This window comes from Somniosus microcephalus, unplaced genomic scaffold (assembly GCF_052327205.1).
Source record: "Somniosus microcephalus isolate GS21.2 unplaced genomic scaffold, FLI_Smic_1.0 unresolved_chr1, whole genome shotgun sequence".
Classification (NCBI taxonomy): Eukaryota; Metazoa; Chordata; class Chondrichthyes; order Squaliformes; family Somniosidae; genus Somniosus; species Somniosus microcephalus.
Window position 1 is genome coordinate 5,273,697 of NW_028225179.1, and position 27,890 is coordinate 5,301,586.

Genomic DNA, 27,890 nt, shown 5'->3' on the forward strand with positions numbered 1-27,890 from the left:
AATGTGGCCGGCCAAGTGGAAGAAGTGTTAGTAGGTGAGCACTTTGGTGACAGTGACCATAATTTGGTGAGATTTAAGGTAGTCATGGAAAAGGACAGAGATGGACCGGAAATAAAGGTTCTAAATTGGGCGAAGGCCGATTTTAATATGATAAGGCAGGATCTGACCAAAGTGGACTGGGATCAGCTACTTGTAGGAAAATCCGCATCGGAGCAATGGGAGTCTTTCAGAAGGGAAATTGAGATCGTACAATGGCAATATGTTCCCGTAAAGGTCAAGGGTGGGTCCAAAAACCCCAGGGAACCTTGGATGTCAAGGGTTATACGAGAATGGATCAGGAAAAAAAGGAGGGCTTTTGGCAGATACAAAAGGCTAAAGACAGAGGAACTCCTAGAGGAGTATAAAAAGTGCAGGGGGATACTTAAAAAAGAAATTAGGAGAGCGAGGAGGGGCCATGAAGTAACACTGGCGAGCAAAATCAAGGAAAACCCTAAGGTGTTTTATAAGTATATTAAGGGTAAGAGGATAACTAGGGAAAGAGTAGGGCCCATTAGGGACCAAAGTGGCAATCTGTGTGTGGAGCCGGATGATGTAGGTGAGGTTCTAAATGAATTTTTTGCATCTGTTTTCACTATGGAGAAGGACGATGTAAACATAAATATAGGGCAGGGGGACTGTGATATACTCGAACATATTAGCATCGAGAAGGAGGAGGTATTGGCGGTTTTAGCAGGCTTTAAAGTGGATAAATCCCCAGGCCCGGACGAGATGTATCCCAGGCTGCTGTGTGAGGCAAAAGAGGAGATTGCAGGGGCTCTAACACAAATTTTCAGAACCTCTCTGGCCACAGGGGATGTGCCGGAGGACTGGAGAACAGCTAATGTAGTACCATTATTCAAGAAGGGTAGTAGGAATAAACCAGGGAACTACAGGCCAGTGAGCCGAACATCAGTGGTAGGGAAATTATTGGAAAAAATTCTGAGGGACAAAATTAGTCTCCACTTGGAGAGGCAAGGATTAATCAGGGATAGTCAGCATGGCTTTGTCAAGGGAAGATCATGTCTGACTAATTTGATTGAATTTTTTGAGGGGGTGACTAGGTGTGTGGATGAGGGTAGTGCAGTGGATGTGGTATACATGGATTTCAGTAAGGCTTTCGATAAAGTCCCGCATAGGAGACTGGTCAAGAAGGTAGGAGCCCATGGAATCCAGGGTGCCTTGGCACATTGGATACAAAACTGGTTTAGTGGCAGAAGGCAGAGGGTGATGGTCGAAGGTTGTTTTTGTGACTGGAAGCCTGTGTCCAGTGGGGTACCGCAGGGATCGGTGCTGGGTCCCTTGCTGTTTGTGGTCTACATTAATCATTTGGATGTGAATGTAAAAGGTATGATCAGTAAGTTCGCAGATGACACGAAAATTGGTGGGGTGGTAAATAGCGAGGAGGGTAGCCTCAGTCTGCAGGACGATATAGATGGGTTGGTCAGATGGGTGGAACAGTGGCAAATGGAATTTAACCCTGAAAAGCATGAGGTGATGCACTTTGGAGGGACTAACAAGGTAAGGGAATACACAATGAATGGTAAGACCCTAGGTAAGACGGAGGGTCAGAGGGTCAAGGATGTCACTGAACGGCTGCAGGGCATTCTGAAGGGGGAGGGTGAACAGGCAGAGGTCGTGGTTCACATTGGGACCAATGACATGGGTAGGAAGAGGGATGAGGTCCTGCAGCAAGAATTTAGGGAGCTAGGTAGCAGATTAAAGAGCAGGACCTCAAAGGTTGTAATCTCTGGATTACTCCCGATGCCACGTGCTAGTGAGTATAGGAATAGGAGGATAGAGCAGATGAATGCGTGGCTAAAGAGTTGGTGTAGGAGGGAGGGCTTTAGTTTCCTGGATCACTGGCTCTGCTTCTGGGGAAGGTGGGACTTGTACAAGTCGGACGGGTTGCACCTGAACCAGAGCGGGACAAATATCCTTGCGGGGAGGTTTGCTAGCACTGTTGTGGGGGGTTTAAACTAACCTGGCAGGGGGATGGGATACAGAGTGGAGCTATAATAGGGGGTGATGTACAGCCAAATATAGAGGAAAAAACAAGTCAGCTTGGAAGGAAGGGCAAATATGTAACGGCACAAGGGAGTAGGGCAAGGCTGGATGGCATTTATTTTAATGCAAGGAGTCTTGTGAATAAGGTGGATGAACTGAAGGTGTTGATGAACACATGGGAGTATGATATTGTTGCTATCACAGAGACATGGTTGAGGGAGGGGCAAGACTGGCAGCTCAATATTCCGGGGTATAGAATCTTCAGGCGAGACAGAGGGGGAGGTAAAAGAGGAGGGGGTGTCGCAGTATTAATTAAGGAGTCAATTACTGCTATAAGGAGGGATGATATATTAGCAGGTTCCTCTAATGAGGCCATATGGGTGGAACTTAAAAACAAAAAGGGGGCAAGCACTTTGCTGGGAGTGTACTATAGGCCCCCAAACAGTCAGGGGCAGATAGAGGAACAGATATGTCGGCAAATCTCAGAGAAGTGTGCAAATAATAGGGTAATAATAGTGGGGGATTTCAACTTCCCCAATATTAACTGGGATAGTCAGAGTGTGAAAGGCTTAGAGGGTGCAGAATTCTTAAAGTGCATCCAGGAGAGCTTTTTGAGCCAGCATGTAGAAAGTCCTACAAGAGAGGGGGCGGTACTGGACCTAATTCTAGGGAATGTGGCCGGCCAAGTGGAAGAAGTGTTAGTAGGTGAGCACTTTGGTGACAGTGACCATAATTCGGTGAGATTTAAGGTAGTCATGGAAAAGGACAGAGATGGACCGGAAATAAAGGTTCTAAATTGGGCGAAGGCCGATTTTAATAGGATAAGGCAGGATCTGGCCAAAGTGGACTGGGATCAGCTACTTGTAGGAAAATCCGCATCGGAGCAATGGGAGTCTTTCAGAAGGGAAATTGAGATCGTACAATGGCAACATGTTCCTGTAAAGGTCAAGGGCGGGTCCAAAAACCCCAGGGAACCTTGGATGTCAAGGGATATACGAGAATGGATTAGGAAAAAAAGGAGGGCTTTTGGCAGATACAAAAGGCTAAAGACAGAGGAAGCCCGAGAGGAGTATAAAAAGTGCAGGGGGATACTTAAAAAAGAAATTAGGAGAGCGAGGAGGGGCCATGAAATAACACTGGCGAGCAAAATAAAGGAAAATCCTAAGGTGTTTTATGTATATTAAGGGTAAGAGGATAACTAGGGAAAGAGTAGGGCCCATTAGGGACCAAAGTGGCAATCTGTGTGTGGAGCCGGAAGATGTAGGTGGGGTTCTAAATGAATTTTTTGCATCTGTTTTCACTATGGAGAAGGACGATGTAAACAGAGATATAGGGCAGGGCGACTGTGATATACTCGAACATATTAGCATCGAGAGGGAGGAGGTATTGGCGGTTCTAGCAGGCTTTAAAGTGGATAAATCCCCAGGCCCGGACGAGATGTATCCCAGGCTGCTGTGTGAGGCAAAAGAGGAGATTGCAGGGGCTCTAACACAAATTTTCAGAACCTCTCTGGCCACAGGGGATATGCCGGAGGACTGGAGAACAGCTAATCTAGTACCATTATTCAAGAAGGGTAGTAGGGATAAACCAGTGAACTACAGGCCAGTGAGTCTAACATCAGTGGTAGGGAAATTATTGGAAAAAATTCTGAGGGACAAAATTAGTCTCCACTTGGAGAGGCAAGAATTAATCAGGGATAGTCAGCATGGCTTTGTCAACGGAAGATCATGTCTGACTAATTTGATTGAATTTTTTGAGGGGGTGACTAGGTGTGTGGATGAGGGTAGTGCAGTGGATGTGGCTTAGTGGCAGAGGGTGATGGTCGAAGGTTGTTTTTGTGACTGGAAGCCTGTGTCCAGTGGGGTACCGCAGGGATCGGTGCTGGGTCCCTTGCTGCTTGTAGTCTACATTAATGATTTGGATGTGAATGTAAAAGGTATGATCAGTAAGTTCGCAGATGACACCAAAATTGGTGGGGTGGTAAATGGCGAGGAGGGTAGCCTCAGTCTGCAGGACGATATAGATGGGTTGGTCAGATGGGTGGAACAGTGGCAAATGGAATTTAACCCTGAAAAGTGTGAGGTGATGCACTTTGGAGGGACTAACAAGGCAAGGGAATACACAATGAATGGTAAGACCCTAGGTAAGACGGAGGGTCAGAGGGACCTTGGTGTGCATGTACATAGATCCCTGAAGGCAGCAGAACAGGTGGATAAAGTGGTTAAAAAGGCATATGGGATACTTGCCTTCATTAGCCGAGGCATAGAATATAAGATCAGGGAGGTTATGATGGAGCTGTATAAAACGCTGGTTAGGCCACAGCTGGAATACTGTGTGCAGTTTTGGTCGCCACACTATAGGAAGGATGTGATTGCTTTGGAGAGGGTGCAGAGGAGATTCACCAGGATGTTACCTGGGCTGCAGCGCATCAGCTATGAAGAGAGACTGGACAGGCTGGGTTTGTTTTCCTTGGAGCAGAGAAGGCTGAGGGGGGACCTGATTGAGGTGTACAAAATTATGAGGGGCATAGATAGGGTAGATAGAAAGGAGCTTTTTCCCTTAGTAGAGGGGTCAATAACAAGGGGGCATAGATTCAAGGTAAGGGGCAGGAGGTTTAGAAGGGATTTGAGAGGGAAGTTTTTCACCCAGAGGGTGGTTGGAATCTGGAACTCACTGCCTGAAAGGGTGGTAGAGGCAGAAACCCTTGCAACATTCAAGAAGCATTTGGATGAGCACTTGAAATGCCAGAGCATACAAGGCTACGGACAAAACGCTGGAAAATGGGATTAAATTAAACAGGGCTTGATGGCCGGCACGGACGCGATGGGCCGAAGGGCCTCTTTCCGTGCTGTATAACTATGACTCTATGAGATACACACTGGTCCTGGAGATGGACTGGGGAGAAAGGTCAGAGAAAGTCCCATTGACTCAGATACACACTGGTCCTGGAGATGGACTGGGGAGAATGGTCAGAGAGAGTCCCATTGACTCAGATACACACTGGTCCTGGAGATGGACTATGGAGAATGGTCAGAGACAGTCCCATTGACTCAGATACACACTGGTCCTGGAGATGGACTGGGGAGAATGGTCAGAGAGAGTCCCATTGACTCAGATACACACTGGTCCTGGAGATGGACTATGGAGAAAGGTCAGAGACAGTCCCATTGACTCAGATACACACTTGTCCTGGAGATGGACTGGGGAGAATGGTCAGAGAGTCGCATTGACTCAGATACACACTGGTCCTGGAGATGGACTATGGAGAAAGGTCAGAGAGAGTCTCATTGACTCAGATACACACTGGTCCTGGAGATGGACTATGGAGAAAGGTCAGAGACAGTCCCATTGACTCAGATACACACTTGTCCTGGAGATGGACTGGGGAGAATGGTCAGAGAGAGTCCCATTGACTCAGATACACACTGGTCCAGGAGATGGAGCGGGGAGAAAGGTCAGAGAGAGTCCCATTGACTCCGATACACACTGGTCCTGGAGATGGAGCGGGGAGAAAGGTCAGAGAGAGTTCCATTGACTCATACACACTGGTCCTGGCGATGGACTGGGGAGAAAGTCCCATTGACTCAGATACACACTGGTCCTGGAGATGGACTGGGGGGGAAAGGCCAGAGAGACTCCCATTGACTCAGATACACACTGGTCCTGGAGATGGACTGGGGAGAAAGGTCAGAGAGAGTCCCATTTTTTTTTTTATTCATTGATGGGATGTGGGCGTCGCTGACTCGGCCTGCATTTAGTGCCCATCCCTAATTGCTCTTGAGAAGATGGTGGTGAGCTGCCTTCTTGAACCGCTGCAGTCCATATGGTGTAGGTACACCCACAATGCTGTTCGGAAGGGAGTTCCAGGATTTTGGCCCAGCGACAGTGAAGGAACGGCGATACAGGTCCAAGTCAGGATGGTGTGTGGCTTGGAGGGGAACTTGTAGGTGGTGATGTTCCCATGCGTCTGCTGCCCTTGTCCTTCTAAGTGGTAGAGGTCGCGGGTTTGGAAGGTGCTGTTGAAGGAGCTTTGGCGAGTTGCTGCAGTGCATCTTGTAGATGGTACACACTGCAGCCACATTGCGCCGGTGGTGGAGGGAGTGAATGTTGAAGGTGGTGGATGGAGTGCCAATCAAGCGGGCTGCTTTATCCTGAATGGTGTCGAGCTTCTTGAGTGTTGTTGGAGCTGCACTCATCCAGGCAAGTGGAGAGTATTCCATCACACTCCTGACTTGTGCCTTGTAGATGGTGGAAAGGCTTTGGGGAGTCAGGAGGTGAGACACTCGCCGCAGAATTCCCAGCCTCTGGCCTGCTCTTGTAGCCACAGTATTTATATGGCTGGTCCAGCTCAGTTTCTGATCAATGGTAACCCGCAGGATGTTGATAGTGGGGGATTCAGCGATGGTAATGCCATTGAATGTCAAGGGGAGATGGTTAGAGTCTCGCTTGTTGGAGATGGTCATTGCCTGGCAGTTGTGTGGTGCGAATGTTACTTGCCACTTGTCAGCCCAAGTCTGAATGTTGTCCAGGTCTTGCTGCATATGGACATGGACTGCGTCAGTATCTGACGAGTCTCGAATGGTGCTGAACAGTGTGCAATCATCAGCGAACATCCCCACTTCTGACCTTATGATGGAGGGAAGGTCATTGATGAAACCGCTGAAGATGGTTGGGCCTAGGACACTGCCCTGAGGAACTCCTGCAGTGATGTCATGTGATTGAGATGAATGACCTCCAACAACCACAGCCAACTTCCTTTGTGCTAGGTATGATTCCAACCAATGGAGAGTTTGCCCCTTGATTCCCATTGATTTCAGTTTTGCTAGGGCTCCTTGATGCCACACTCGATCAAATGCTGCCTTGATGTCACTCTCACCTCACCTCTTGAGTTCAGCTCTTTTGTCCATGTTTGGACCAAGGCTGTAATGAGGTCAGTAGCTGAGTGGCCCTGGCAGAACCCAAAGTGGGCATCAGTTAGCAGGTTATTGCTGAGTAAGTGCCGCTTGATAGCACTGTCGACGACACCTTCCATCACTTTGCTGATGATTGAGAGTAGACTGATGGGACGGTAATTGGCCGGGTCGGATTTGTCCTGCTTTTTGTAGACAGGACATACTTGGGCAATTTTCCAGCTTGCCGGGTAGATGCCAGTGTTGTAGCTGTACTGGAACAGCTTGGCTAGGGGCGCAGCTAGTTCTGGAGCACAAGTCTTCAGTACTATTGCCGGAATGCTATCAGGGCCCATAGCCTTTGCAGTATCCAGTGTCTTCAGCCGTTTCTTGACATCACGTGGAGTGAATTGAATGGGCTGAAGACTGGCATCTGTGATGCTGGGGACCTCAGGAGGAGGCCGAGATGGATCATCCACTCGGCACTTTTGGCTGAAGATAGTTGCAAATGCTTCAGCCTTGTCTTTTGCACTCACGTGCTGGGCTCCACCATCATTGAGGATGGGGATATTTTTGGAGCCTCCTCCTCCTGTTAACTGTTTAATTGTCCACCACCACTCACGACTGGATGTGGCAGGACTGCAGAGCTTTGATTTGATCCGATGGTTGTGAGATCGCTTAGCTCTGTCTATCGCATGTTGCTTCCGTTGTTTGGCATGCAAGTAGTCCTGTGTTGTCTCACCAGGTTGACACCTCATTTTTCGGTATGCCTGGTGCTGTTCCCGGCATGCTCTCCTGCACTCTTCGTTAAACCAGGGTTGATCTCCCGGCTTGATGGTAATGGTAGAGTGAGGGATATGCCGGGCCATGAGGTTACAGATTGTGGTTGAATACAATTCTGCTGCTGCTGATGGCCCACAGCGCCTCATGGTTGCCCAGTTTTGAGTTGCCAGATCTGTTCGAAATCTGTCCTATTTAGCACAGTGGTAGTGCCACACAACACGGTGGAGGGTATCCTCAACATGAAGACGGGACTTCGTCTCCGCAAGGACTGTGCGGTGGTCACTTCCACCAATGCTGTATGGACAGATGCATCTGCAAACAGGTAGATTGGTGAGGACAAGATCAAGTAGGTTTTTCCCTCTTGTTGGTTCCCTCACCACCTGTCACAGACCCAGTCTGGCAGCTATGTCCTTTAGGACTCGGCCAGCTCGGTCAGTTGTGGTGCTACCGAGCCACTCTTGGTGATGGACATTGAAGTCCCCCACCCAGAGGACATTTTGTGCCCTTGCTACTCTCGGTGCTTCTTCCAATTGGTGTTCAACATGAAGGAGTACTGATTCATCAGCTGAGGGAGGGCGGTAGGTGGTAATTCGCAGGAGGTTTCCATGCCCATGTTTGACTTGATGCCATGAGACCTCATGGGGTCCTGAGTCAATGTTGAGGACTCCCAGGGCTACTCCCTCCCGACTGTATACCACGGTGCCACCACCTCTGGTGGGTCTGTCCTGCCGGTGGGACAGGACATACCCAGGGATGGTGATGGTGGTGTCTGGGGCATTGGTTGTAAGGTATGATTCGGTAATTATGACTGTGTCAGGCTGTTGCTTGACTAGTCTGTGGGACAGCTCTCCCAATTTTGGCACAAGCCCCCAGATGTTGGTAAGGAGGACTTTGCAGGGTCGACAGGGCTGGGTTTGTCATTGTCGTTTCCGGTGTCGCAGTCGATGCCGGGTGGTCCGTCCGGTTTTATTCTTATAGTTTTTCGTAGCAGTTGTTTACAACTGAGTGGCTTGCTAGGCCATTTCACAGGGCATTAAGAGTCAACCACATTGCTATGGGTCTGGAGTCACATGTAGGCCAGACCAGGTAAGGACGGCAGATTTCCTTCCCTAAAGGACATTAGTGAACCAGATGGGTTTTTGCAACAATCGACAATGGTATCATGGTCGCCATTACTAAGACTAACATTTAATTCCAGAATTAAATTGAATTGAATTTAAATTCCACCAGCTGCCGTGGTGGGATTTGAACCCATATCCTCAGAGCATTTGACTGAGCCTCTGGCTTACTAGTCCAGAGACATAACCACTACGCCACCGCCTACCCTTGATTCATATACACACTGGTCCTGGAGATGGACTGGGGAGAAAGGTCAGAGAGAGTCCCATTGATTCAGATACACACTGGTCCTGGAGATGGACTGAGGAGAAAGGTCAGAGAGTCCCATTGACTCAGATACACACTGGTCCTGGAGATGGACTGGGGAGAAAGGTCAGAGAGAGTCTCATTGACTCAGATACACACTGGTCCTGGAGATGGACTGGGGAGAAAGGTCAGAGAAAGTCCCTTTGACTCAGATACACACTGGTTCTGGAGATGGACTGGGGAGAAAGGTCAGAGAGAGTCCCTTTGACTCAGATACACACTGGTTCTGGAGATGGACTGGGGAGAAAGGTCAGAGAGAGTCGCATTGACTCAGATACACACTGGTCCTGGAGATGGACTGGGGAGAAAGGTCAGAGAGAGTCGCATTGACTCAGATACACACTGGTCCTGGAGATGGACTGGGGAGAAATTCCCGAGGGTCCCATTGACTCAGATACACACTGGTCCTGGAGATGGACTGGGGGGAATGGTCAGAGAGAGGCCCATTGACTCAGATACACACTGGTCCTGGAGATGGACTGGGGAGAAAGGTCAGAGAGAGTCCCTTTGACTCAGATACACCAAGTGGTGCAATAAAACACCCCCAGAATCAAGGCCCTGCTCCTGGGGAAGGTGATCAGGCCCCAGGAACCAGTACAAGTGAACAAAGTCAGGGTCAAGGCCCTGCTCCTGGGGAAGGTGATCAGGCCCCAGGAACCAGTACAAGTGAAGCGTCTCCTTCTCCCAGAGATTTATTAAGCGTGAATGCTCCAAGAGTTGACCAAAAATCAGGTTAGTAATATTAATCAAGGAGTCAATTTCTGCTGTAAGGAGGGATGATACCTTAGCAGGTTCCTCTAATGAGGCCATATGGGTAGAACTTAAAAACAAAAAGGGGGCAAGCACTTTGCTGGGAGTGTACTATAGGCCCCCAAACAGTAAGGGGGAGATAGAGGAACAGATATGTCGGCAAATCTCAGAGAAGTGTAGAAATAATAGGGCAATAATTGTTGGGGATTTCAACCTCCCCAATATTAACTGGGATAGTCAGAGTGTGAAAGGCTTAGAGGGTGTGGAATTCTTCAAGTGCATCCAGGAGAGCTTTTTCAGCCAACATGTAGAAAGTCCTACAAGAGAGGGGGCGGTACTGGACCTAATTCGAGGCAATGTAGCAGGGCAAGTGGTAGAAGGGTTAGTAGGAGAGCATTTTGGTGACAGTGACCATAATTTGGTGAGATTTAAAGTAGTTATGGAAAAGGACAAAGATGGACCGGAAATAAAGGTTCTAAATTGGGGGAAGGCCGATTTTAATATGACAAGGCAGGATCTGGCCAAAGTGGACTGGGACCAGCTACTTGTTGGAAAATCCACATCAGAGCAGTGGGAGTCTTTCAGAAAGGAAATAGAGAGAGTACAACGCCAACATGTTCCCGTAAAGGTCAAGGGTGGGACAAGAATGGTTTAGGAAAAAAAGGGAGGCTTTTGGCAGATACAAAGGACTAAAAACAGTGGAAGCCCTAGAGGAGTATAGAAGGTGCAGGGGGGTACTTAAAAAAGAAATTAGGAGAACGAAGAGGGGTCATGAAAAAACACTGGCAGGCAAAATAAAGGAAAATCCCAAGGTGTTTTATTAGTATATTAAGGGCAAGAGGATAACCAGGGAAAGAGTAGAGCCCATTAGGGACCAAAGTGGCAATCTGTGTGTAGAGCCAGAAGATGTATGTGAGGTTTTAAATTAATATTTTGCATCTGTGTTCACTATGGAGAAGGACGATGCAGGCATAGAAATCAGGCAGGGGGATTGTGATATATTTGAACAAATTAGTATTGAGAGGGAGGAGGTACTAGTGGTTTTAGCGGGCTTAAAAGTGGATAAACCCCCAGGCCCAGACGAGATGTATCCCAGGCTATTATGTGAGGCAAAGGAGGAGATTGCAGGGGCTCTGACACAAATTTTCAGAACCTCTCTGACCACAGGGGAGATGCCAGAGGACTGGAGAACAGCTAACGTAGTACCATTATTCAAGAAGGGTAGTTGTAGGGATAAACCAGGAAATTACAGGCCAGTGAGCCGAACATCAGTGATAGGGAATTGATGCGCTATCAATTACTACAAAAGACTGGAAGCTAAGAGTGAGTAACAAACAGGCTTTTATTACCAAAGAACAGAGCATGCCTCTCGTGGTTGCCTGGTATCCAAAAGGGCAAGGGGCTGCCGAGCAGTCACCTTTATACCTGGCCATGTGGGTGGAGCCAGGGGCGGAGTCAGCTGAGGCATGCACAGACAAGTACAACAATGTGCAAGAGTGAACAACAATACTAACAACAGTGGTTTACCACATTCACCCCTTGTTTAGAATTGAGTCCGGCGGGGTGAAGTGCACTAAAAGTTCGTGTACTGAAGTCTATCAGGAGGCCTTGTAAGCCGTCCTGAGCGTCGCAGCAGCGGCGGTGATGGTGCAGCATCCAACGTTGAACCCGGTGTCTCGTTTAGAGGAGGTGTAGCCGGTGGCGGGCCCTGGGGCTGCTGCATGCCGTCTACAGGGGTCGGAGCGCGGGTAATGGGAGGTAGCGATGGTGGTCTCTCAGAGGCACCCGAAGGTGCGAGGTCTCGTGCGGGGACTGTGTCCTGGGGGTAGGCATGAGTAGCGGTGGGTGGCAAAGAGGGTGTTTCAGGAGCACCCGCAGGTGCGAGGTCTCGAATGGAGACTGTGTCCTCCCGCCCGTCCGGGTACACCACGTAAGCATACTGCGGGTTGGCGTGGAGGAAGCTCACCCTCTCGACCAGGGGGTCCGCCTTATGGGTCCTCACGTGCTTCCGCAGTAGGACGGGTCCTGGAGAAGTCAGCCATGTTGGTAGCGATATCCCCGACGTGGACTTCCTGGGGAAGGAGAACATTCTCTCGTGAGGAGTGGCATTGGTGGCTGTACAGAGCAGCGACCGAATGGAATGGAGCGCCGCAGGGAGGACCTCCTGCCAGCGGGAGGTCGGAAGGCCCTTAGATTTTAAGTTTAAAAGGACTGCCTTCCAGACCGTCGCATTCTCCCTTTCCACCTGGTCGTTCCCCCGGGGGTTGTAGCTGGTGGTCCTGCTTGTAGCAATGCCTCTCGCGAGCAGGTACTGCCAAAGTTCGTCGCTCATAAAGGATGAGCCCCTGTCGCTATGGATATAGCTAGGGAAACCGAACAAGGCGAAGAGGTCATTCAGACATTTAATGACCGTGGTACTGGTCATGTCCGAGCAAGGGATGGCAAACGGGAAACGGGAGTACTCATCAATTATATTGAGGAAGTACACATTGCGGTCAGAGGAGGGGAGGGGCCCTTTAAAATCGATGCTCAGCCGCTCGAAGGGGCGCGTGGCTTTGATCAGGCTCGCTCTGTCTGGCCTATAAAAATGCGGCTTGCACTCGGCACAGATCTGGCAGTTCCTGGTCATGGTCCTGACCTCCTCGATGGAGTAGGGCAGGTTACGGGATTTGATAAAATGGAAGATCCTGGTGACCCCCGGGTGGCAGAGGTCATTGTGGAGGGTCTGTAGTCTATCAACCTGCGTGTTGGCGCACGTACCACGTGATAGGGCATCTGGGGGCTCATTGAATTTCCCGGGCCGGTACAAGATATTGTAATTGTAGGTGGAGAGTTCGATTCTCCACCTTAAGATCTTGTCATTCTTGATTTTGCCCCGCTGCTTATTATGAAACATAAAAGCCACTGAATGCTGGTCAGTGAGCAGGGTAAATCGTTTTCCGGCCAGGTAATGCCGCCAATGTCGCACGGCTTCCACAATGGCCTGGGCCTCCTTTTCGACAGAGGAGTGTCGAATCTCGGGGCCCTGGAGGGTCCTTGAGAAAAAGGCCACGGGTCTCCCTGCCTGGTTAAGGGTTGCAGCTAGGGCAAAGTCGGATGCGTCGCTCTCCACTTGAAAAGGGAGGGACTCATCCACAGCGTGCATTGTGGCCTTCGCAATGTCTCCTTTTATGAGAGTGAAGGCTGCACAGGCCTCTGCTGTCAGGGGGAAGGAGGCGGACTTGATGAGGGGTCGTGCTTTATCCGCATAGTTGGGCACCCACTGAGCATAGTAAGAGAAAAACCCCAGGCATCTCTTCAGTGCTTTCTGGCAGTGGGGGAGGGGGAGCTCCATAAGGGGGCGCATTCTATCGGGGTCTGGGCCGATGACTCCGTTCTCCACTACGCAGCCAAGAATAGCAAGGCGCGTAGTACGAAACATACATTTGTCTTTGTTGTATGTGAGATTCAGCCGCTGGGCCGTCCGGAGGAATTTCTCTAGGTTAACGTCATGGTCCTGCTGGTCGTGGCCGCAGATGGTGACGTTGTCTAGATATGGGAAAGTGGCCTGGAGCGCATTCTGGTCAACCATCCGGTCCACCTCCCGTTGGAAGACAGAAACTCCGTTGGTGACGCCGAAGGGAACTCTGAGAAAGTGATAGAGCCGACCGTCAGCTTCAAAAGCTGTGTACTGGCGGTCCTCAGCCCTGATGGGGAGCTGGTGGTATGCCGACTTCAGATCAATCGTCGAGAACACCCGGTATTGTGCTATCTGATTGACCATGTCAGATATGCGGGGGAGTGGATATGCATCCAGCTGGGTGTAGCGGTTGATCGTCTGGCTGTAGTCAATAACTAGGCGCTGTTTGCCGCCAGCCTTCACCACCACCACTTGTGCTCGCCATGGGCTATTGCTGCTCTCGATAATCCCTTCCTTCAGGAGTCTCGCTACCTCGGATTTAATGAAACCCCTATCCCTGGCACTGTAACGCCTACTTTTGGTAGCGATGGGCTTACAGTCGCGGGTGAGGTTAGCGAACAAGGAGGGGGGGGAGACTTTAAGGGTGGAGAGGCTGCAAATGGCGCGCGGCGGGCGATTTAAAAACTGCTGGCTGCAGACTGTGAGAGGGGGGAGGGGTCCACCGTACGCTAAAGTGACACTCTTAAGGTGGCACTGAAAATCCAACCCCAGTAGGACGGCAGCGCAGAGATGGGGCAGGACCAGAAGTTTAAAATTTTTGTATTCTGTGCCCCTTACTGAAAGAGTCACCATACAGTAGCCACCGACGTCCGCTGACTGGGCTTTGGAAGCCATAGAGATGCGATGACGCGTCGGCAGGACCGGGAGAGAGTAACTGCGCACCGTGTCGGGGTGTATAAAACTCTCCGTGCTCCCGCTGTCAAAAAGGCAGGTAGTGGCGCGGCCGTTTACCGTCATGTCCATCATGGACCTGGACAGTTGATGCGGGAGAGATTGATCCAGCGTCACGGAAGCCAGCGTATGTTCAAGCACGTCGATGCGGTTGTCCGATGAGGCGGTGGTGGAGTCCGAGTCCCCCGTAACCGAAGTCGGAGGCGTCCAAGATGGCGGACAAAATGGCGGCGCCCACGGTCCCGATCCCCACGCAGCTGGGGGAGCCCAAGATGGCGGACAAGATGGCTGCGCCCACGGTTCGCACGCGGCGCTGCTGGCGTTAGCGGTCTTCCCTTTGCAGGCGCTAATGTAGCGACCTTTCTTCCCGCAGCCGGAGCAGGTAGCATTCTTCGCGGGGCAGCGTGCTCTAGGGTGTTTAGCTTGGCCACAAAAATAGCATTTTTGTGCCTTGGACATCGCTGCAGCAGTTGGAGGTGGCGGTCCCATGGCCCAAGATTGCGGCGTCCACGGCGCGGGGCGATTAGGGGAGAAAGCGTCCATATTTCTGTGGGCCGCGTCGAGCGAGAGCGCGAGGGACACTGCCTTTGTCAGGTCTATTTCACCCTTCTCCAGCAGTCTCTGCCGGGAGTAGTCGGACCTTAGACCCGCAACGAAAGCGTCTCGTATCAGTCCCTCCGCATGTGCCGCGGCCGATACTTCCTTGCAGTCGCAGCCGCGTCCAAGTACCCGCAGTGCCCGTAGGAAGGCCTCCACCGATTCCCCGGGCTGCTGTCTGCGAGATCTTAAAAGGTGCCTGGCATAGACAGTGTTAACCGGGCGTGCATACTGCCCTTTCAGTAGGTCGATAGCCGCTGCGTAGGTCGTCGCATCTTGGATTAAAGTATAGACTTGGTGGCTCACCTTCGAGGCCAGGATTTTCAGTTTATTTTCATCGAGAGTCACGGTTGAGGCTTCCAGATACGCCTCAAAGCAACGCAGCCATTGTGCGAATTTAGTCGATGAACCCGCTTCTTGGGGGTCTAGGTCCAGGCATGTTGGTCTGAGGGCTCGCAGCAGCGCCTGCTGCTCAGCGTTTTGCGCCATCGGTTGATCAGCATTCGGAGCCAACATTTAACTTTGGTAATAAAATTGATGCGCTATCAATTACTACAAAAGACTGGAAGTTAAGAGTGAGTAACAAACAGGCTTTTATTACCAAAGAACAGAGCATGCCTCTCGTGGTTGCCTGGTATCCAAAAGGGCAGGGGGCTGCCGAGCAGTCACCTTTATACCTGGCCATGTGGGTGGAGCCAGGGGCGGAGTCAGCTGAGGCATGCACAGACAAGTACAACAATGTGCAAGAGTGAACAACAATACTAACAACAGTGGTTTACCACAGGAAATTATTGGAAAAAATTCTGAGGGACAGAATTAGTCTCCACTTGGAGAGGCAAGGATTAATCAAGGATAGTCAGCATAGCTTTGTCAGGGAGATCATGTCTAACCAATTTGACTGAATTTTTCGATGGGGGTGACTAGGTGTGTGGATGAGGGCAGTCCAGTTGATGTAGTCTACATGGACTTCAGTAAGGCTTTTGACAAAGTCCCACATGGGAGACTGGTCAAGAAGGTAAGAGCCCATGGGATCCAGGGCAATTTGGCACATTGGATCCAAAATTGGCTTAGTGGCAGGAGGCAGAGGGTGATGGTCGAAGGTTGTTTTGTGACTGGAAGCTTGTGTCCAGTGGGTTACGGCAGGGATCGGTGCTGGGTCCTTTGCTGTTTGTAGTGTACATTAATGATTTAGATATGAATGTAGGAGGTATGATCAGTAAGTTCGCAGATGACACAAAAATTGATGGAGTGGTAAATAGCGAGGAGGGAAGCCTCAGGCTACAGGAGAATATAGACGGGTTGGTTAGATGGGCAGCACAGTGGCAAATGAAATTTAACCCTGAAAAGTGTGAGGTGATGCATTTTGGGAGGACTAACAAGGGAATACACAATGAATGGTAGAACCCTAGGAAGGACAGAGGATCAGAGGGACCTTGGCGTGCATGTACATAGATCCCTGAGGGCAGCAGGACAGCTAGATAGGGTGGATAAGAAAGCATATGGGATACTTATATTCTATGCCTCGGCTAATGAAGGCAAGAGCAGGGAGGTTATGATGGAGCTGTACAAAACGCTAGTTAGGCCACAGCTGGAATACTGTGTGCAGTTCTGGTTGCCACACTATAGGAAGAATGTGATTGCATTGGAGAGGGTGCAGAGGAGATTTACCAGGGTGTTACCTGGGCTGGAGCGCTTCAGCTATGAAGAGAGACTGGACAGGCTGGGGTTGTTTTCCTTAGAGCAGAGAAGGCTGAGTGGGGACCTGATTGAGGTGTACAAAATTATGAGGGGCATAGGGTAGATAGAAAGGAACTTTTCCCCTTAGTAGAGGGGTCAATAACCAGGGGGCATAGTTTCAAGGTAAGGGGCAGGAGGTTTAGAGGGGATTTGAGGAAAAACTTTTTCACCCAGAGGGTGGTTGGAATCTGGAACTCACTGCCTGAAAGGGTGGTAGAGGCAGGAACCCTCACAACATTCAAGAAGCATTTAGATGAGCACTTGAAACGCCATAGCATACAAGGCTACGGACCAAGTGCTGGAAAACGGGATTAGAATAGACAGGGCTTGATGGCCGGCGCGGACACGATGGCCGAATGGCCCCTTTCTGTGCTGTATAAATCTATGACTCTATGGTAGCACTCTTGCCTCTGAGGCATAAGGTTGTGGGTTCAAGTCCCACTCCAGAGACTTGAGCACAAAAATCCAGGCTGACACTCCAGTGCAGTGCTGAGGCACTGTCAGAGGTGGCGTCTTTCGGATGAGACATTAAACTGAGGCCCTGTCTGCTCTCTCAGGTGGATGTAAAAGATCACATGACACTATTTTGAGAAAGAAAGACTTGCATTTATGTAGTGCTTTCATGACCAGCAGACGTCTTGAAGTGCTTTACAGCCAATGAAGTACTTTTGAGGTGTAGTCACTATTGTAATGTGGGAAAGAGCAGGGGAAATATCCCCGGTGTCCTAGCCAATGTTTATCCCTCAAGCAATGTAACAAAAGAATAATAGCAAAATACTGCAGATGCTGGAAATCTGAACTAACAACAGGAAATGCTGGAAACACTCAGCAGGCCAGGCAACATCCGTAGAGAGAGAAACAGAGTTAACAAAAAGATAGATTATCTGGTCATTATCACATTGCTGTTTGTGGGAGCTTGCTGTGCGCTATTTGACTACCGCATTTCCTACATTACAACAGTGACTACACTTCAAAAGTACTTCATTGGCTGTAAAGCACTTTGGGACGTCCGGTGGTCGTGAAAGGCGCTATAGAAATGCAAGTGTTTCTTTCTTCACTGGTCTCGCCAGCGACCTCTTCTGGCTGATGGTTGATTGACAGACGATAGTCCGCGCATGCGCACAGGGAGCGGCGGTTTGGGCCGAGGGTAATAACCGCGCATGCCCAGAGGACACCAACCCCCTCCCCCACTCGGAGCTGCGCCTGCGCACTCAGATCCTGCTGGACGGAGTCGGCGCGGGGCCATTCCGGGGAAAGGCCTTGGTGTCGGTTCCAGAGTCGCGATCGGTGATGCAAAGTGAGTTTTCTCCGCTTCGATTGGGTGGAGAATCACGCAGGGTGGGAGGGAGGGGTGGATCGGGAGAGAATAAAGAGAAATAGAAAAACCTGAGAGTCCGCGAGGCCCCGGACCGAGCGGTGTCAGTTGGACGGAGCACGTGATCTCCTAGGGGACACGTGACCCGGGCCCGCGGGCTGAGTGACGGGAGCTTCCAACCAATAGGGAGCGAGCCGGCGGCGGGTCCTCCAACCAATCGGGGAGCCCGAGGGGCGGGACTAGCGCCGGCTGATTGTCTGATCCACAGGGCAGCGAGTTTCTCCAGTCCCTTGTTCAGGGCCCGGGGCCAGGGGAGGCTGTGGGCCTTTATTCCCCGCATTGGACACAAGGCTCCTTGGCTCACAACACACTGGCTCAGATTTTTTTAATGTTTCATTCACCAGAAAATGACGAAGTACAACATTAAATAAATCTGGAATGAAAAGTTTGTATCAGTGATGGTGACCATGAAACTATCAGATTGTGGTAAAAACTCATCTGGTTCACTAATGTCCTTCAGGGAAGGAAATCTGCCGTCCTTACCCGGTCTGGTCTATATGTGACTCCAGACCCACAGCAATGTGGTTCACTCTTAACTGCCCTCTGAAATGGCCCAGCGAGTCACTCAGTTGTATCCAGAAGGCGGCTCACCACCACCTTCGAGGGCAATTAGAAATGGGCAATAAATACTGGCCTTGCTGGCGATGCCCACATCCTGTGAGTGAATTTAAAAAACACACAGTGGACAGCTTAAGAATATAAGAATTAGGAGCAGGAGTCAGCCATACGGCCCCTCGAGCCTGCTCCGTCATTTAATAAGATCATGGCTGACCTTCGACCTCAACTCCACTTTCCCACCTGATCCACATATCCCTTGATTCCACTAGAGTCCAAAAATCTATCTCAGCTTTGAATATACTCAATGATTCAGCATCCACAGCCCTTTGGGGCAGAGAATTCCAAAGATTAACAACCCTCTGAGTGAAGAAATTCCTCCTCATCTCTGTCTTCAATGGTCGACCTCTTATCCTGAGACTGTGCCCCCTATTTCTAGACTCTCCAGCCAGAGGAAACAACCTCTTAGCATCGACCCTGTCAATTCCCCTCAGAATCTTATGATTCAATGAGATCACCTCTCATTCCTCCACGTCCCAGCAAACACTCCCAGGGCAGGTACAGCACGGGTTAGATACAGAGTAAAGCTCCCTCTACACTGTCCCATCAAACACTCCCAGGGCAGGTACAGCACAGGTTAGATACAGAGTAGAGCTCCCTCTACACTGTCCCATCAAACACTCCCAGGGCAGGTACAGCACAGGTTAGATACAGAGTAAAGCTCCCTCTGTACTGTCCCATCAAACACTCCCAGGGCAGGTACAGCACGGGCTAGATACAGAGTAAAGTTCCCTCTACACTGTCCCATCAAACACTCCCAGGGCAGGTACAGCACGGGTTAGATACAGAGTAGAGCTCCCTCTACACTGTCCCATCAAACACTCCCAGGGCAGGTACAGCACGGGTTAGATACAGAGTAAAGCTCCCTCTGTACTGTCCCATCAAACACTCCCAGGGCAGGTACAGCATAGGTTAGATACAGAGTAAATCTCCCTCTACACTGTCCCATCAAACACTCCCAGGGCAGGTACAGCACGGGTTAGATTCAGAGTAAAGCTCCCTCAACACTGTCCATCAAACACTCCCAGGGCAGGTACAGCACGGGTTAGATACAGAGTAAAGCTCCCTCTACACTGTCCATCAAACACTCCCAGGGCATGTACAGCACGGGTTAGATACAGAGTAAAGCTCCCTCAACGCTGTCCATCAAACACTTCCAGGGCAGGTACAGCACGGGTTAGATACAGAGTAAAGCTCCCTCTACACTGTCCCATCAAACACTCCCAGGGCAGGTACAGCACGGGTTAGATACAGAGTAAAGCTCCCTCAACACTGTCCCATCAAACACTCCAGGGCGGGTACAGCACAGGTTAGATACAGAGTAAAGCTCCCTCTGTACTGTCCCATCAAACACTCCCAGGGCAGGTACAGCATAGGCTAGATACAGAGTAAAGCCCCCTCTACACTGTCCCATCAAACACTCCCAGGGCAGGTACAGCACGGGTTAGATACAGAGTAGAGCTCCCTCTACACTGTCCCATCAAACACTCCCAGGGCAGGTACAGCACGGGTTAGATACAGAGTAAAGCTCCCTCTGTACTGTCCCATCAAACACTCCCAGGGCAGGTACAGCATGGGTTAGATACAGAGTAAATCTCCCTCTACACTGTCCCATCAAACACTTCCAGGGCAGGTACAGCACGGGTTAGATACAGAGTAAAGCTCCCTCTGTACTGTCCCATCAAACACTCCCAGGGCAGGTACAGCACGGGCTAGATACAGAGTAAAGCTCCCTCTACACTGTCCCATCAAACACTCCCAGGGCAGGTACAGCACGGGTTAGATACAGAGCAAAGCTCCCTCTACACTGTCCATCAAACACTCCCAGGGCAGGTACAGCACGGGTTAGATACAGAGTACGGGTTAGATACAGAGTAAAGCTCCCTGTACACTGTCCATCAAACACTCCCAGGGCAGGTACAGCACGGGTTAGATACAGAGTAAAGCTCCCTCTACACTGTCCATCAAACACTCCCAGGGCACGTACAGCACGGGTTAGATACAGAGTAAAGCTCCCTCTACACTGTCCCATCAAACACTCCCAGGGCAGGTACAGCACGGGTTAGATACAGAGTAAAGCTCCCTCAACACTGTCCATCAAACACTCCCAGGGCAGGTACAGCACGGGTTAGATACAGAGTAAAGCTCCCTCTACACTGTCCCATCAAACACTCCCAGGGCAGGTACAGCACGGGTTAGATACAGAGTAAAGCTCCCTCTACACTGTCCCATCAAACACTCCCATGGGTTAGATACAGAGTAAAGCTCCCTCTACACTGTCCCATCAAACACTCCCAGGGCAGGTACAGCACGGGTTAGATACAGAGTAAAGCTCCCTCAACACTGTCCATCAAACACTCCCAGGGCAGGTACAGCACGGGTTAGATACAGAGTAAAGCTCCCTCTACACTGTCCCATCAAACACTCCCAGGGCAGGTACAGCACGGGTTAGATACAGAGTAAAGCTCCCTCTACACTGTCCCATCAAACACTCCCATGGGTTACATACAGAGTAAAGTTCCCTCTGCACTTCAGCCAATGTCCCAAATTCCTCCATCACCATCTCTGGGTGTGTTCTGTCCCACCAGCAGGACAGACCTATTATGTCCATGAATGATTGAGACACGGACAGCAGGAGTTGAACAAAACAAGTCTTTACTGATTGAAGTCAATCGGGTACTGAAAACAACAGAGGCTCACTAGTGCCTTTTATACAGGGGTGGTCACTGCCGGTACTGCAGTCTGAGACCAGTTATTCTCTTAAAGGTACATACACAACAAGACCCACCAGGGGTGATGTACAGTCCGGAACGGAGTGGCCCTGGGAGTCCCCAACATTGATTCTGGAGCCCATGCGGGCTGCTGCTGATGGCCCACAGCACCTCATGGATGCCTAATTTTGAGCTGCTACATCTGTTCTGAATCTACTTTGGTGGCAAAAACAGGATGGCAGATTATTAGTTGAATGGCAATAGATTGGGCGAAGGGGAAGTGCAAAGAGACCTGGGTGTTATTGTGCACCAGTCGCTGAAGGTAAGCATGCAGGTGCAGCAGGAGGTTAAGAAGGCAAATGGTATGTTGGCCTTCGTAGCGAGAGGGTTTGAGTACAGGAACAAGGATGTCTTGCTGCAGTTGTACAGGGCCTTGGTGAGACTACATCTTGAGTATTGTGTGCAGCTTTGGTCGCCTTATCTGAGGAAGGATGTTCTTGCCGTGGAAGGAGTTCAACGAAGATTCACCAGGCTGATACCTGGGATGGCAGGAATGACGTATGAGGAGAGATTGGGACAATTGGGCTTGTACCCGCTGGAGTTTAGAAGAATGAGAGGGGATCTCATTGAAACTTATAAAATTCTGACAGGACTGGACAGACTAGATGCAGGAAGGATGTTCCCGATGGTCGGGGAGTCCAGAACCAGGGGTCACAGTCTAAGGATACGGGGTAAGCCATTTAGGACAGAAATGAGGAATTTCTTCACCCAGAGAGTGGTGAACTTGTGGAATTCTCTACCACAGAAGGCAGTAGAGGCCAATGCATTAAATATATTCAAGAAGGAGTTGGATATATTTCTTAAAGCTAAAGGGATCAAGGGGTATAGGGAGAAAGCAGGGACCGGGTACTGAATTTGGATGATCAGCCATGATCGCATTGAATGGCGGAGCAGGCTCGAGGGGCCGAATGGCCTACTCCTGCTCCTATCTTCTATGTTTGTATGTTTCTATGCTTCAGTTTGAGCTGGAGTGGAGATGGAGGAGAAGATGCTGGGTTTAACCGCCAGTTGTTCTGAGCCCAGGAGGACCCAACAATTTCCAATGTGAGACTGTCAAGGGAGGTGGATTCTGGGGGAGATTAGGTTGTTAATCAGACACTGTCCGTACAATGTAAAAGAGTATTGTTTTAGGAACAAGTATTTCTGTACAGGCTTTTAATCCAGTTTACATCTACAGATTTGTTTTAATTCATTCTTGGGATGTGGGCGTAGCTCGCAAGAGCAGCAAATATTGCCAATCCCCAGTTTCCCGTTGAGAAGGGGGTGGTGAGTCACCTTCTTGAACTACTGCAGTCCGTGTGGTGAAGGTATTCCCACAATGTTGTTCGGTAAGGAGTTCCAGGATTATGACCCAGCAACGATGAATATATCTGAGTCAGGATGGTGTGTGACTTGGAGGGGAACTTGGAGGTGATGGTGCTCCCATGCAACAGCTGCCCTTGTCCTTCTAGGTGGTGGAGGTTGCGGGTTAGGGATGTTCTGTCAAAGTTCTGGTCGAGTTGCAGATGTATAAAGTTCCTTTCCTTCGCCCCCTCCCACTCCCACCTCTCTCTCTCTCTCCTCCCATAGAGGCCAGAGTCTTGTGCAGGCCCAGACCAGGTGGCGGATTCCCTTCCCTGAAGGACATCAGTGAACCAGTTGGGTTTTTATGTCAATCCAGCAGCTTTCATGGTCACTTTTTTCTAGGGCCGGCCCCACAATTGACCAGATACACTGAGCTGAATTTCACAACCTGCCTTTGTTTTCTTGTGGGTTGTCTCTCACGCTCCCTGTTTTAAATTAATTTTACAGGGCACTGGAAGGGGAGGATTTACAGACAGGAAACTCAAACCAAACATCACGTCAAGATCTGACAGAGTCACTCGACTCATCGGATCTGAATATCATCGGCCTCTGAACATGGAAGCAAAAAGCACCGTTCACAGCGGGGAGAAACCGTACACGTGTTCTGTGTGTGGACGAGGCTTCAGCCACCCCTCTAGCCTATCGACACACAAGCGCATTCACACCAGGGAGAGGCCGTTCACCTGCTCTGAGTGTGGGAAGGGATTCACTCAGTCATCTGAACTTCAGACACACCAGCGTGTTCACACTGGAGAGAGGCCGTTCACCTGCCCTGTGTGTGGGAAGGGATTCGCCCAGTCATCCCACTTGCTGATACACCAGTGTGTTCACACCGGGGAGAGGCCGTTCACCTGCTCTGACTGTGGGAAGGGATTCACTCAGTCATCCAACCTGCTGGTACACCAGCGTGTTCACACCGGGGAGAGGCCGTTCACCTGCTCTGAGTGTGGGAAGGGATTCACTCAGTCATCTGAACTTCAGACACACCAGCGTATTCACACCGGGGAGAGGCCGTTCACCTGCTCTGAGTGTGGGAAGGGATTCACTCGGTCATCTCACTTGCTGATACACCAGCGTGTTCACACCGGGGAGAGGCCGTTCACCTGCTCTGAGTGTGGGAAGGGATTCACTCAGTCATCCAACCTGCTGATACACCAGCGTGTTCACACCGGGGAGAGGCCGTTCACCTGCTCTGAGTGTGGGAAGGGATTCACTGTTTCATCTCGCCTACTGACACACCAGCATGTTCACACTGGAGAGAGTGGGTTCACCTGCTCTGAGTGTGGGAAGGGATTCACTCAGTCATGCCACCTACTGAGACACCAGCGTATTCACACCGGGGAGAGGCCGTTCACCTGCTCTGAGTGTGGGAAGGGATTCACTCGGTCATCCCACTTACTGAGACACCAGCGTGTTCACACTGGGGAGAGGCCGTTCACTTGCTCTGAGTGTGGGAAGGGATTCACTAAGTCATCCAACCTGCTGAATCATCAGCGAGTTCACACTGGAGAGAGGCCGTTCACCTGCTGAGTGTGGGAAGGGATTCACTAATTCATCCAACCTGCTGAATCATCAGCGAGTTCACACTGATGAGAGACCTTTTAATTGCTCGGACTGTGGGAAGTGCTTTAAAAGTTCCAGGGAACTGATATGCCATCGACGTGTTCACACTGACGAGAGACCATTCAGGTGCTCTCACTGCGGGACTGGGTTCAGGCGATCATCTGAGCTCACGGTACACCAGCGCACTCACACTGGGGAGAGGCCATTCACCTGCTCTGAGTGTGGGAAGGGATTCACTCAGTCATCCAACCTGCTGACACACCAGTGAGTTCACAAGTGACTGCAGGGGTTGGATTCTGCTGTTATTGCTGTTGTTAATCACATCCAGGACTGAACCATGTTCATTCTGACAGTTGGGGTTTGTTTCTGCTGATGTTAATAACCCCTATAACGGCTGGATAGATGTCAAATAAACCAGCTTTGTTTTAAACACATTATTGTAGATTTTCTTCTTTCCCACCTGAGTGTTTAGCATCACCTGGCTGGAGCTCAGAAAGGACAATCTGGGGGAGGATCGTACGGCGGGAACAGAACTCCAGCCTGGACACAGTCCTTCAGGGCCACACTGAGAGGGGCAAATGGCACTTTGGTCTTTCTCGTCTCTCTTCACTGACAGCAAAGTCCCCATGAGGGTTAATCTCGAGGCGTGTGAGAAACGTGTCCCAGCCGCTCTCTGCCATGGTTCAGAGCTCCTAGGCACGGAACAGAAGGTTCCTTTAGGAATGTACCCCAGTGCTTTTTGTTTAATGGCCTTATTAACCTGTGTTGCTACTTTTAGTGATTTGTGTATCTGTATCCCTGGATCCCTCTGCTCCTCCAGCCCATTTAGACTCTTAGGGGGAAATTCGGTGGTGCCCCCTTTGGGTCGCTAACGTCACCGGGGCTAATTTTAGCCCCCCGAAAAATTTAGTGCCCCTGTGCATTAAACTCAGTGGTAGCGCCCCAGGCAGGAGGTGGGGTGCTACTGGAAGCGCTCCCCTCCCTCTTGGGGCGCTACCAATGAATTTCCCGGCACTTCGTGTAACAGCGCCACGCCCATCGGCACATAGCACCGCGTCATAGCAGACCTCCCTCCCTGATTAAAGGGGAGGAGCCTAGCACTGCGCACACCGGGGCCCTGCTGGACCACCGGGGAGCGGGGTGTCGGATCAAGAGGAACGCCGGGCTGAGCGATCGTGGCCGGCACCCCAAAGAAGAAAGGGGAAGGGGGCAGGTGCTGGCAGTCGGCCAAAATAAAAAGTTGCCGCCCGACACCTGCCCTTTAAGTGGTGCCGCCACGGCTGCAGAAACAACCCCTGACCCTGTCGGACATATCGTCAGGCGATAGGTCAGGGGTCGCAACCCAAGGTTGCAGCCGGGGTGCTGCACATGGCGATGACGTCATTGCCAGCGGTGCAGTGCTGCGGGGTGCTACCGTCTACCGCCACCGCTAACCTCCCGTTGAATATCACAGGAGGCACAAAGCAACCCAATTTCACCCCCTTGTCCAAATAGTGAGTGGCCTCCTTATTCTTCCCACCAAAACACACCACCTCACACTGACCTATAGTGAAATTCATTTGCCAATTACACGCCCATTCTGAAATTTATTAATGTCTTGCATTTTGTCTTCCTCAGTATTAACCCTACCTCCCAATTTGGTATCATCGACAAATTTTGAAATTGTTCTTCTGATTCCCGAGTCCAAATCGTTTCTGTAAATGGTGAACAACAGTGATCCCAGTACCGATTCCTGTGGAACACCACTTCCCACCTTTTGCCAGTCTGAGTAGCTACTCCCAACCCCTACTCTCTGTTTTCTGTTTTGTGACCAGCTTGCTATCCATAAACAGTATGTAAGATCGACAAGATGACCAAGGTCAGGCCGTGTGGAGTGAAGGGCCAGGTAGCAGAATGGATGGAAAGCTGGCTACAAAACAGAAATCAGAGGGTTGGAGTTAAGGGAAGTTTGTAGCGATCTTTCCATCCATTCTGCTGCCTGGCCCTTGACTCCACACGGCCTGACCGTGGTCATCTTGTAGACCGTACATACTGCAGACACAGTGCACCAGTGGTGGAGGGGGTGGATATTGAGTCCTGTGGCAGGGGCGCTGATGAGGTGGATTTCCCTGTCCGTGAGTTTTGAGGCATCGCTAGTTGCATTTTTCACCTCTTTCCACCTTTAAAAAAACCTTGCTACCAGTTTATTAAAGCCATTAACAGCCGCTCGGGTGGGACACACCAATAAATGAGGCCTTGTTTCCCTCAGAATGACAGGCCTGAACCCGAGTTAGAAAACATTTAGTAATTAAACCAGACTGGGCGGGGCCTGAGGTGCGAGTTAGTAACGGAAAATTGGTGGCCAGCGTACTTCACACCAGGGCTGAGGACCCGGGGACTCGGGTTTCTGTGTCATTTATTGATTAATTTTGTTTATTGCCCAATCTCAATCAGACTGGCGGGTCATCTTGCTGTCCGGCGGAGGCGAGGTTCCCCAGTGGAGGGCTCTCTCTGTGGGAGTCCTTCCCAGCACCATTGGGGATCTGGGGTGGAGACTGTTACAGGGAGCTGTCATGTGCAACAGTTTAAGCTCTTTTCCGGACTCCAAGGTCAGACGTGTTTTCTGCGGCCTAGAGGAGTCCACGGGCCATGTATATATTCAGTGTGAGAGGTTGCAGCCCCTGTATAGTTCCCTGAAGGGGCTGCTCCTCAACTCTTGGTTACACTTTAGCCCCACGATCCTAATCTTTGGCCGCCTGGTGCGGAGTGGGGGTGGGTAAGTGGGAGGATCTTCTGGACCTGCTCTTGGGCCTGGTGAAAACAGCAATTTGTAGGCCCTGGATGGGCGGGGCCCATGGGGGTCACTCTGGCTGCCTGCCTCTCTCCCATGGTCTTGTCCCTGCCCGGGTGGCCCTGGAGAGGGAGCAGGCGGTGTCCACCGGTTCACTTGATACCTTCCTCGACCGGTGGACACGGAAGGTATCAAGATGCGATAATCGATCCTCACAATCACATTGTGATTTAATTATTAATTGTGTGTGTGTCACAAATACATTTCTTCTATTTTGATACAAAAGTTCTACTAGACATGTTAAACTACTAGTTATTTAATCAGGGCTGCAGCTGCTGAAAGGTTGACTGTACTGAGGTTTGTGGCCAGAGCTGGCAGACGTGTTGTTCTGAAGTCTGATGTCTCACACCTGAAGAGTCTGTTTATGTCGTGTTGTAATGACCTTTTTCTGTTGCCTGGTGTCAGAAATAGAAATCAAAGGAAGATGATGCCCCACTCTGTTAATCAACTCTTTGACACATTTCCATTGCTTAATTTACAAAGATCACAACTCCATTAGTGGACAATGGATTGTCAGTCTGCCACTTTTTAGTGAGGCTTGAAAGGATTCGCTGTGAAGCTACACCTGCCCATCTGTCTGTGTGTCACTGTGTTTGGATTGTGTTAGACAACAGTCCTAATATCTCGCCTACATCCATTACAATTTTTGAAATGTTAGATTGTACTTGGAAGAAGTTGAGTTTGAATCTGACAATTCTGAAATTGGGAGCTGTTAATAATTTCTGTTTTTCACATAACTATATAGTGCTGTGATCAGTCAAAGCAAATTAAAAGATGCTGCTATTTACTGAACACAACTGAATAATTCTACAAGGAT

The 27,890-nt window shown here is 50.3% G+C and overlaps 1 protein-coding gene and 1 pseudogene across 3 annotated transcripts in view; one reads left to right on the top strand and one right to left on the bottom strand.

Moving 5' to 3' along the window:
• The window catches only part of LOC147093338 (uncharacterized), a 174,202-nt pseudogene that overhangs the window by 34,562 nt on the left and 111,750 nt on the right, over nt 1-27,890 (bottom strand).
• Nucleotides 1-27,890, top strand: part of LOC147093339 (uncharacterized) — a 70,795-nt gene that overhangs the window by 8,144 nt on the left and 34,761 nt on the right. Inside the window, exon 2 of one of the 3 annotated variants that reach the window (XM_085974280.1) lies at nt 23,128-24,194. The exons of the other annotated variants lie outside the window; for them this stretch is intronic. Coding sequence (XP_085830406.1) covers nt 23,236-24,194 — 959 coding nt within the window. The 5' untranslated portion in view covers nt 23,128-23,235. The remainder of the gene's footprint in view (nt 1-23,127; nt 24,195-27,890) is intronic. 3 annotated transcript variants of the gene reach the window in all.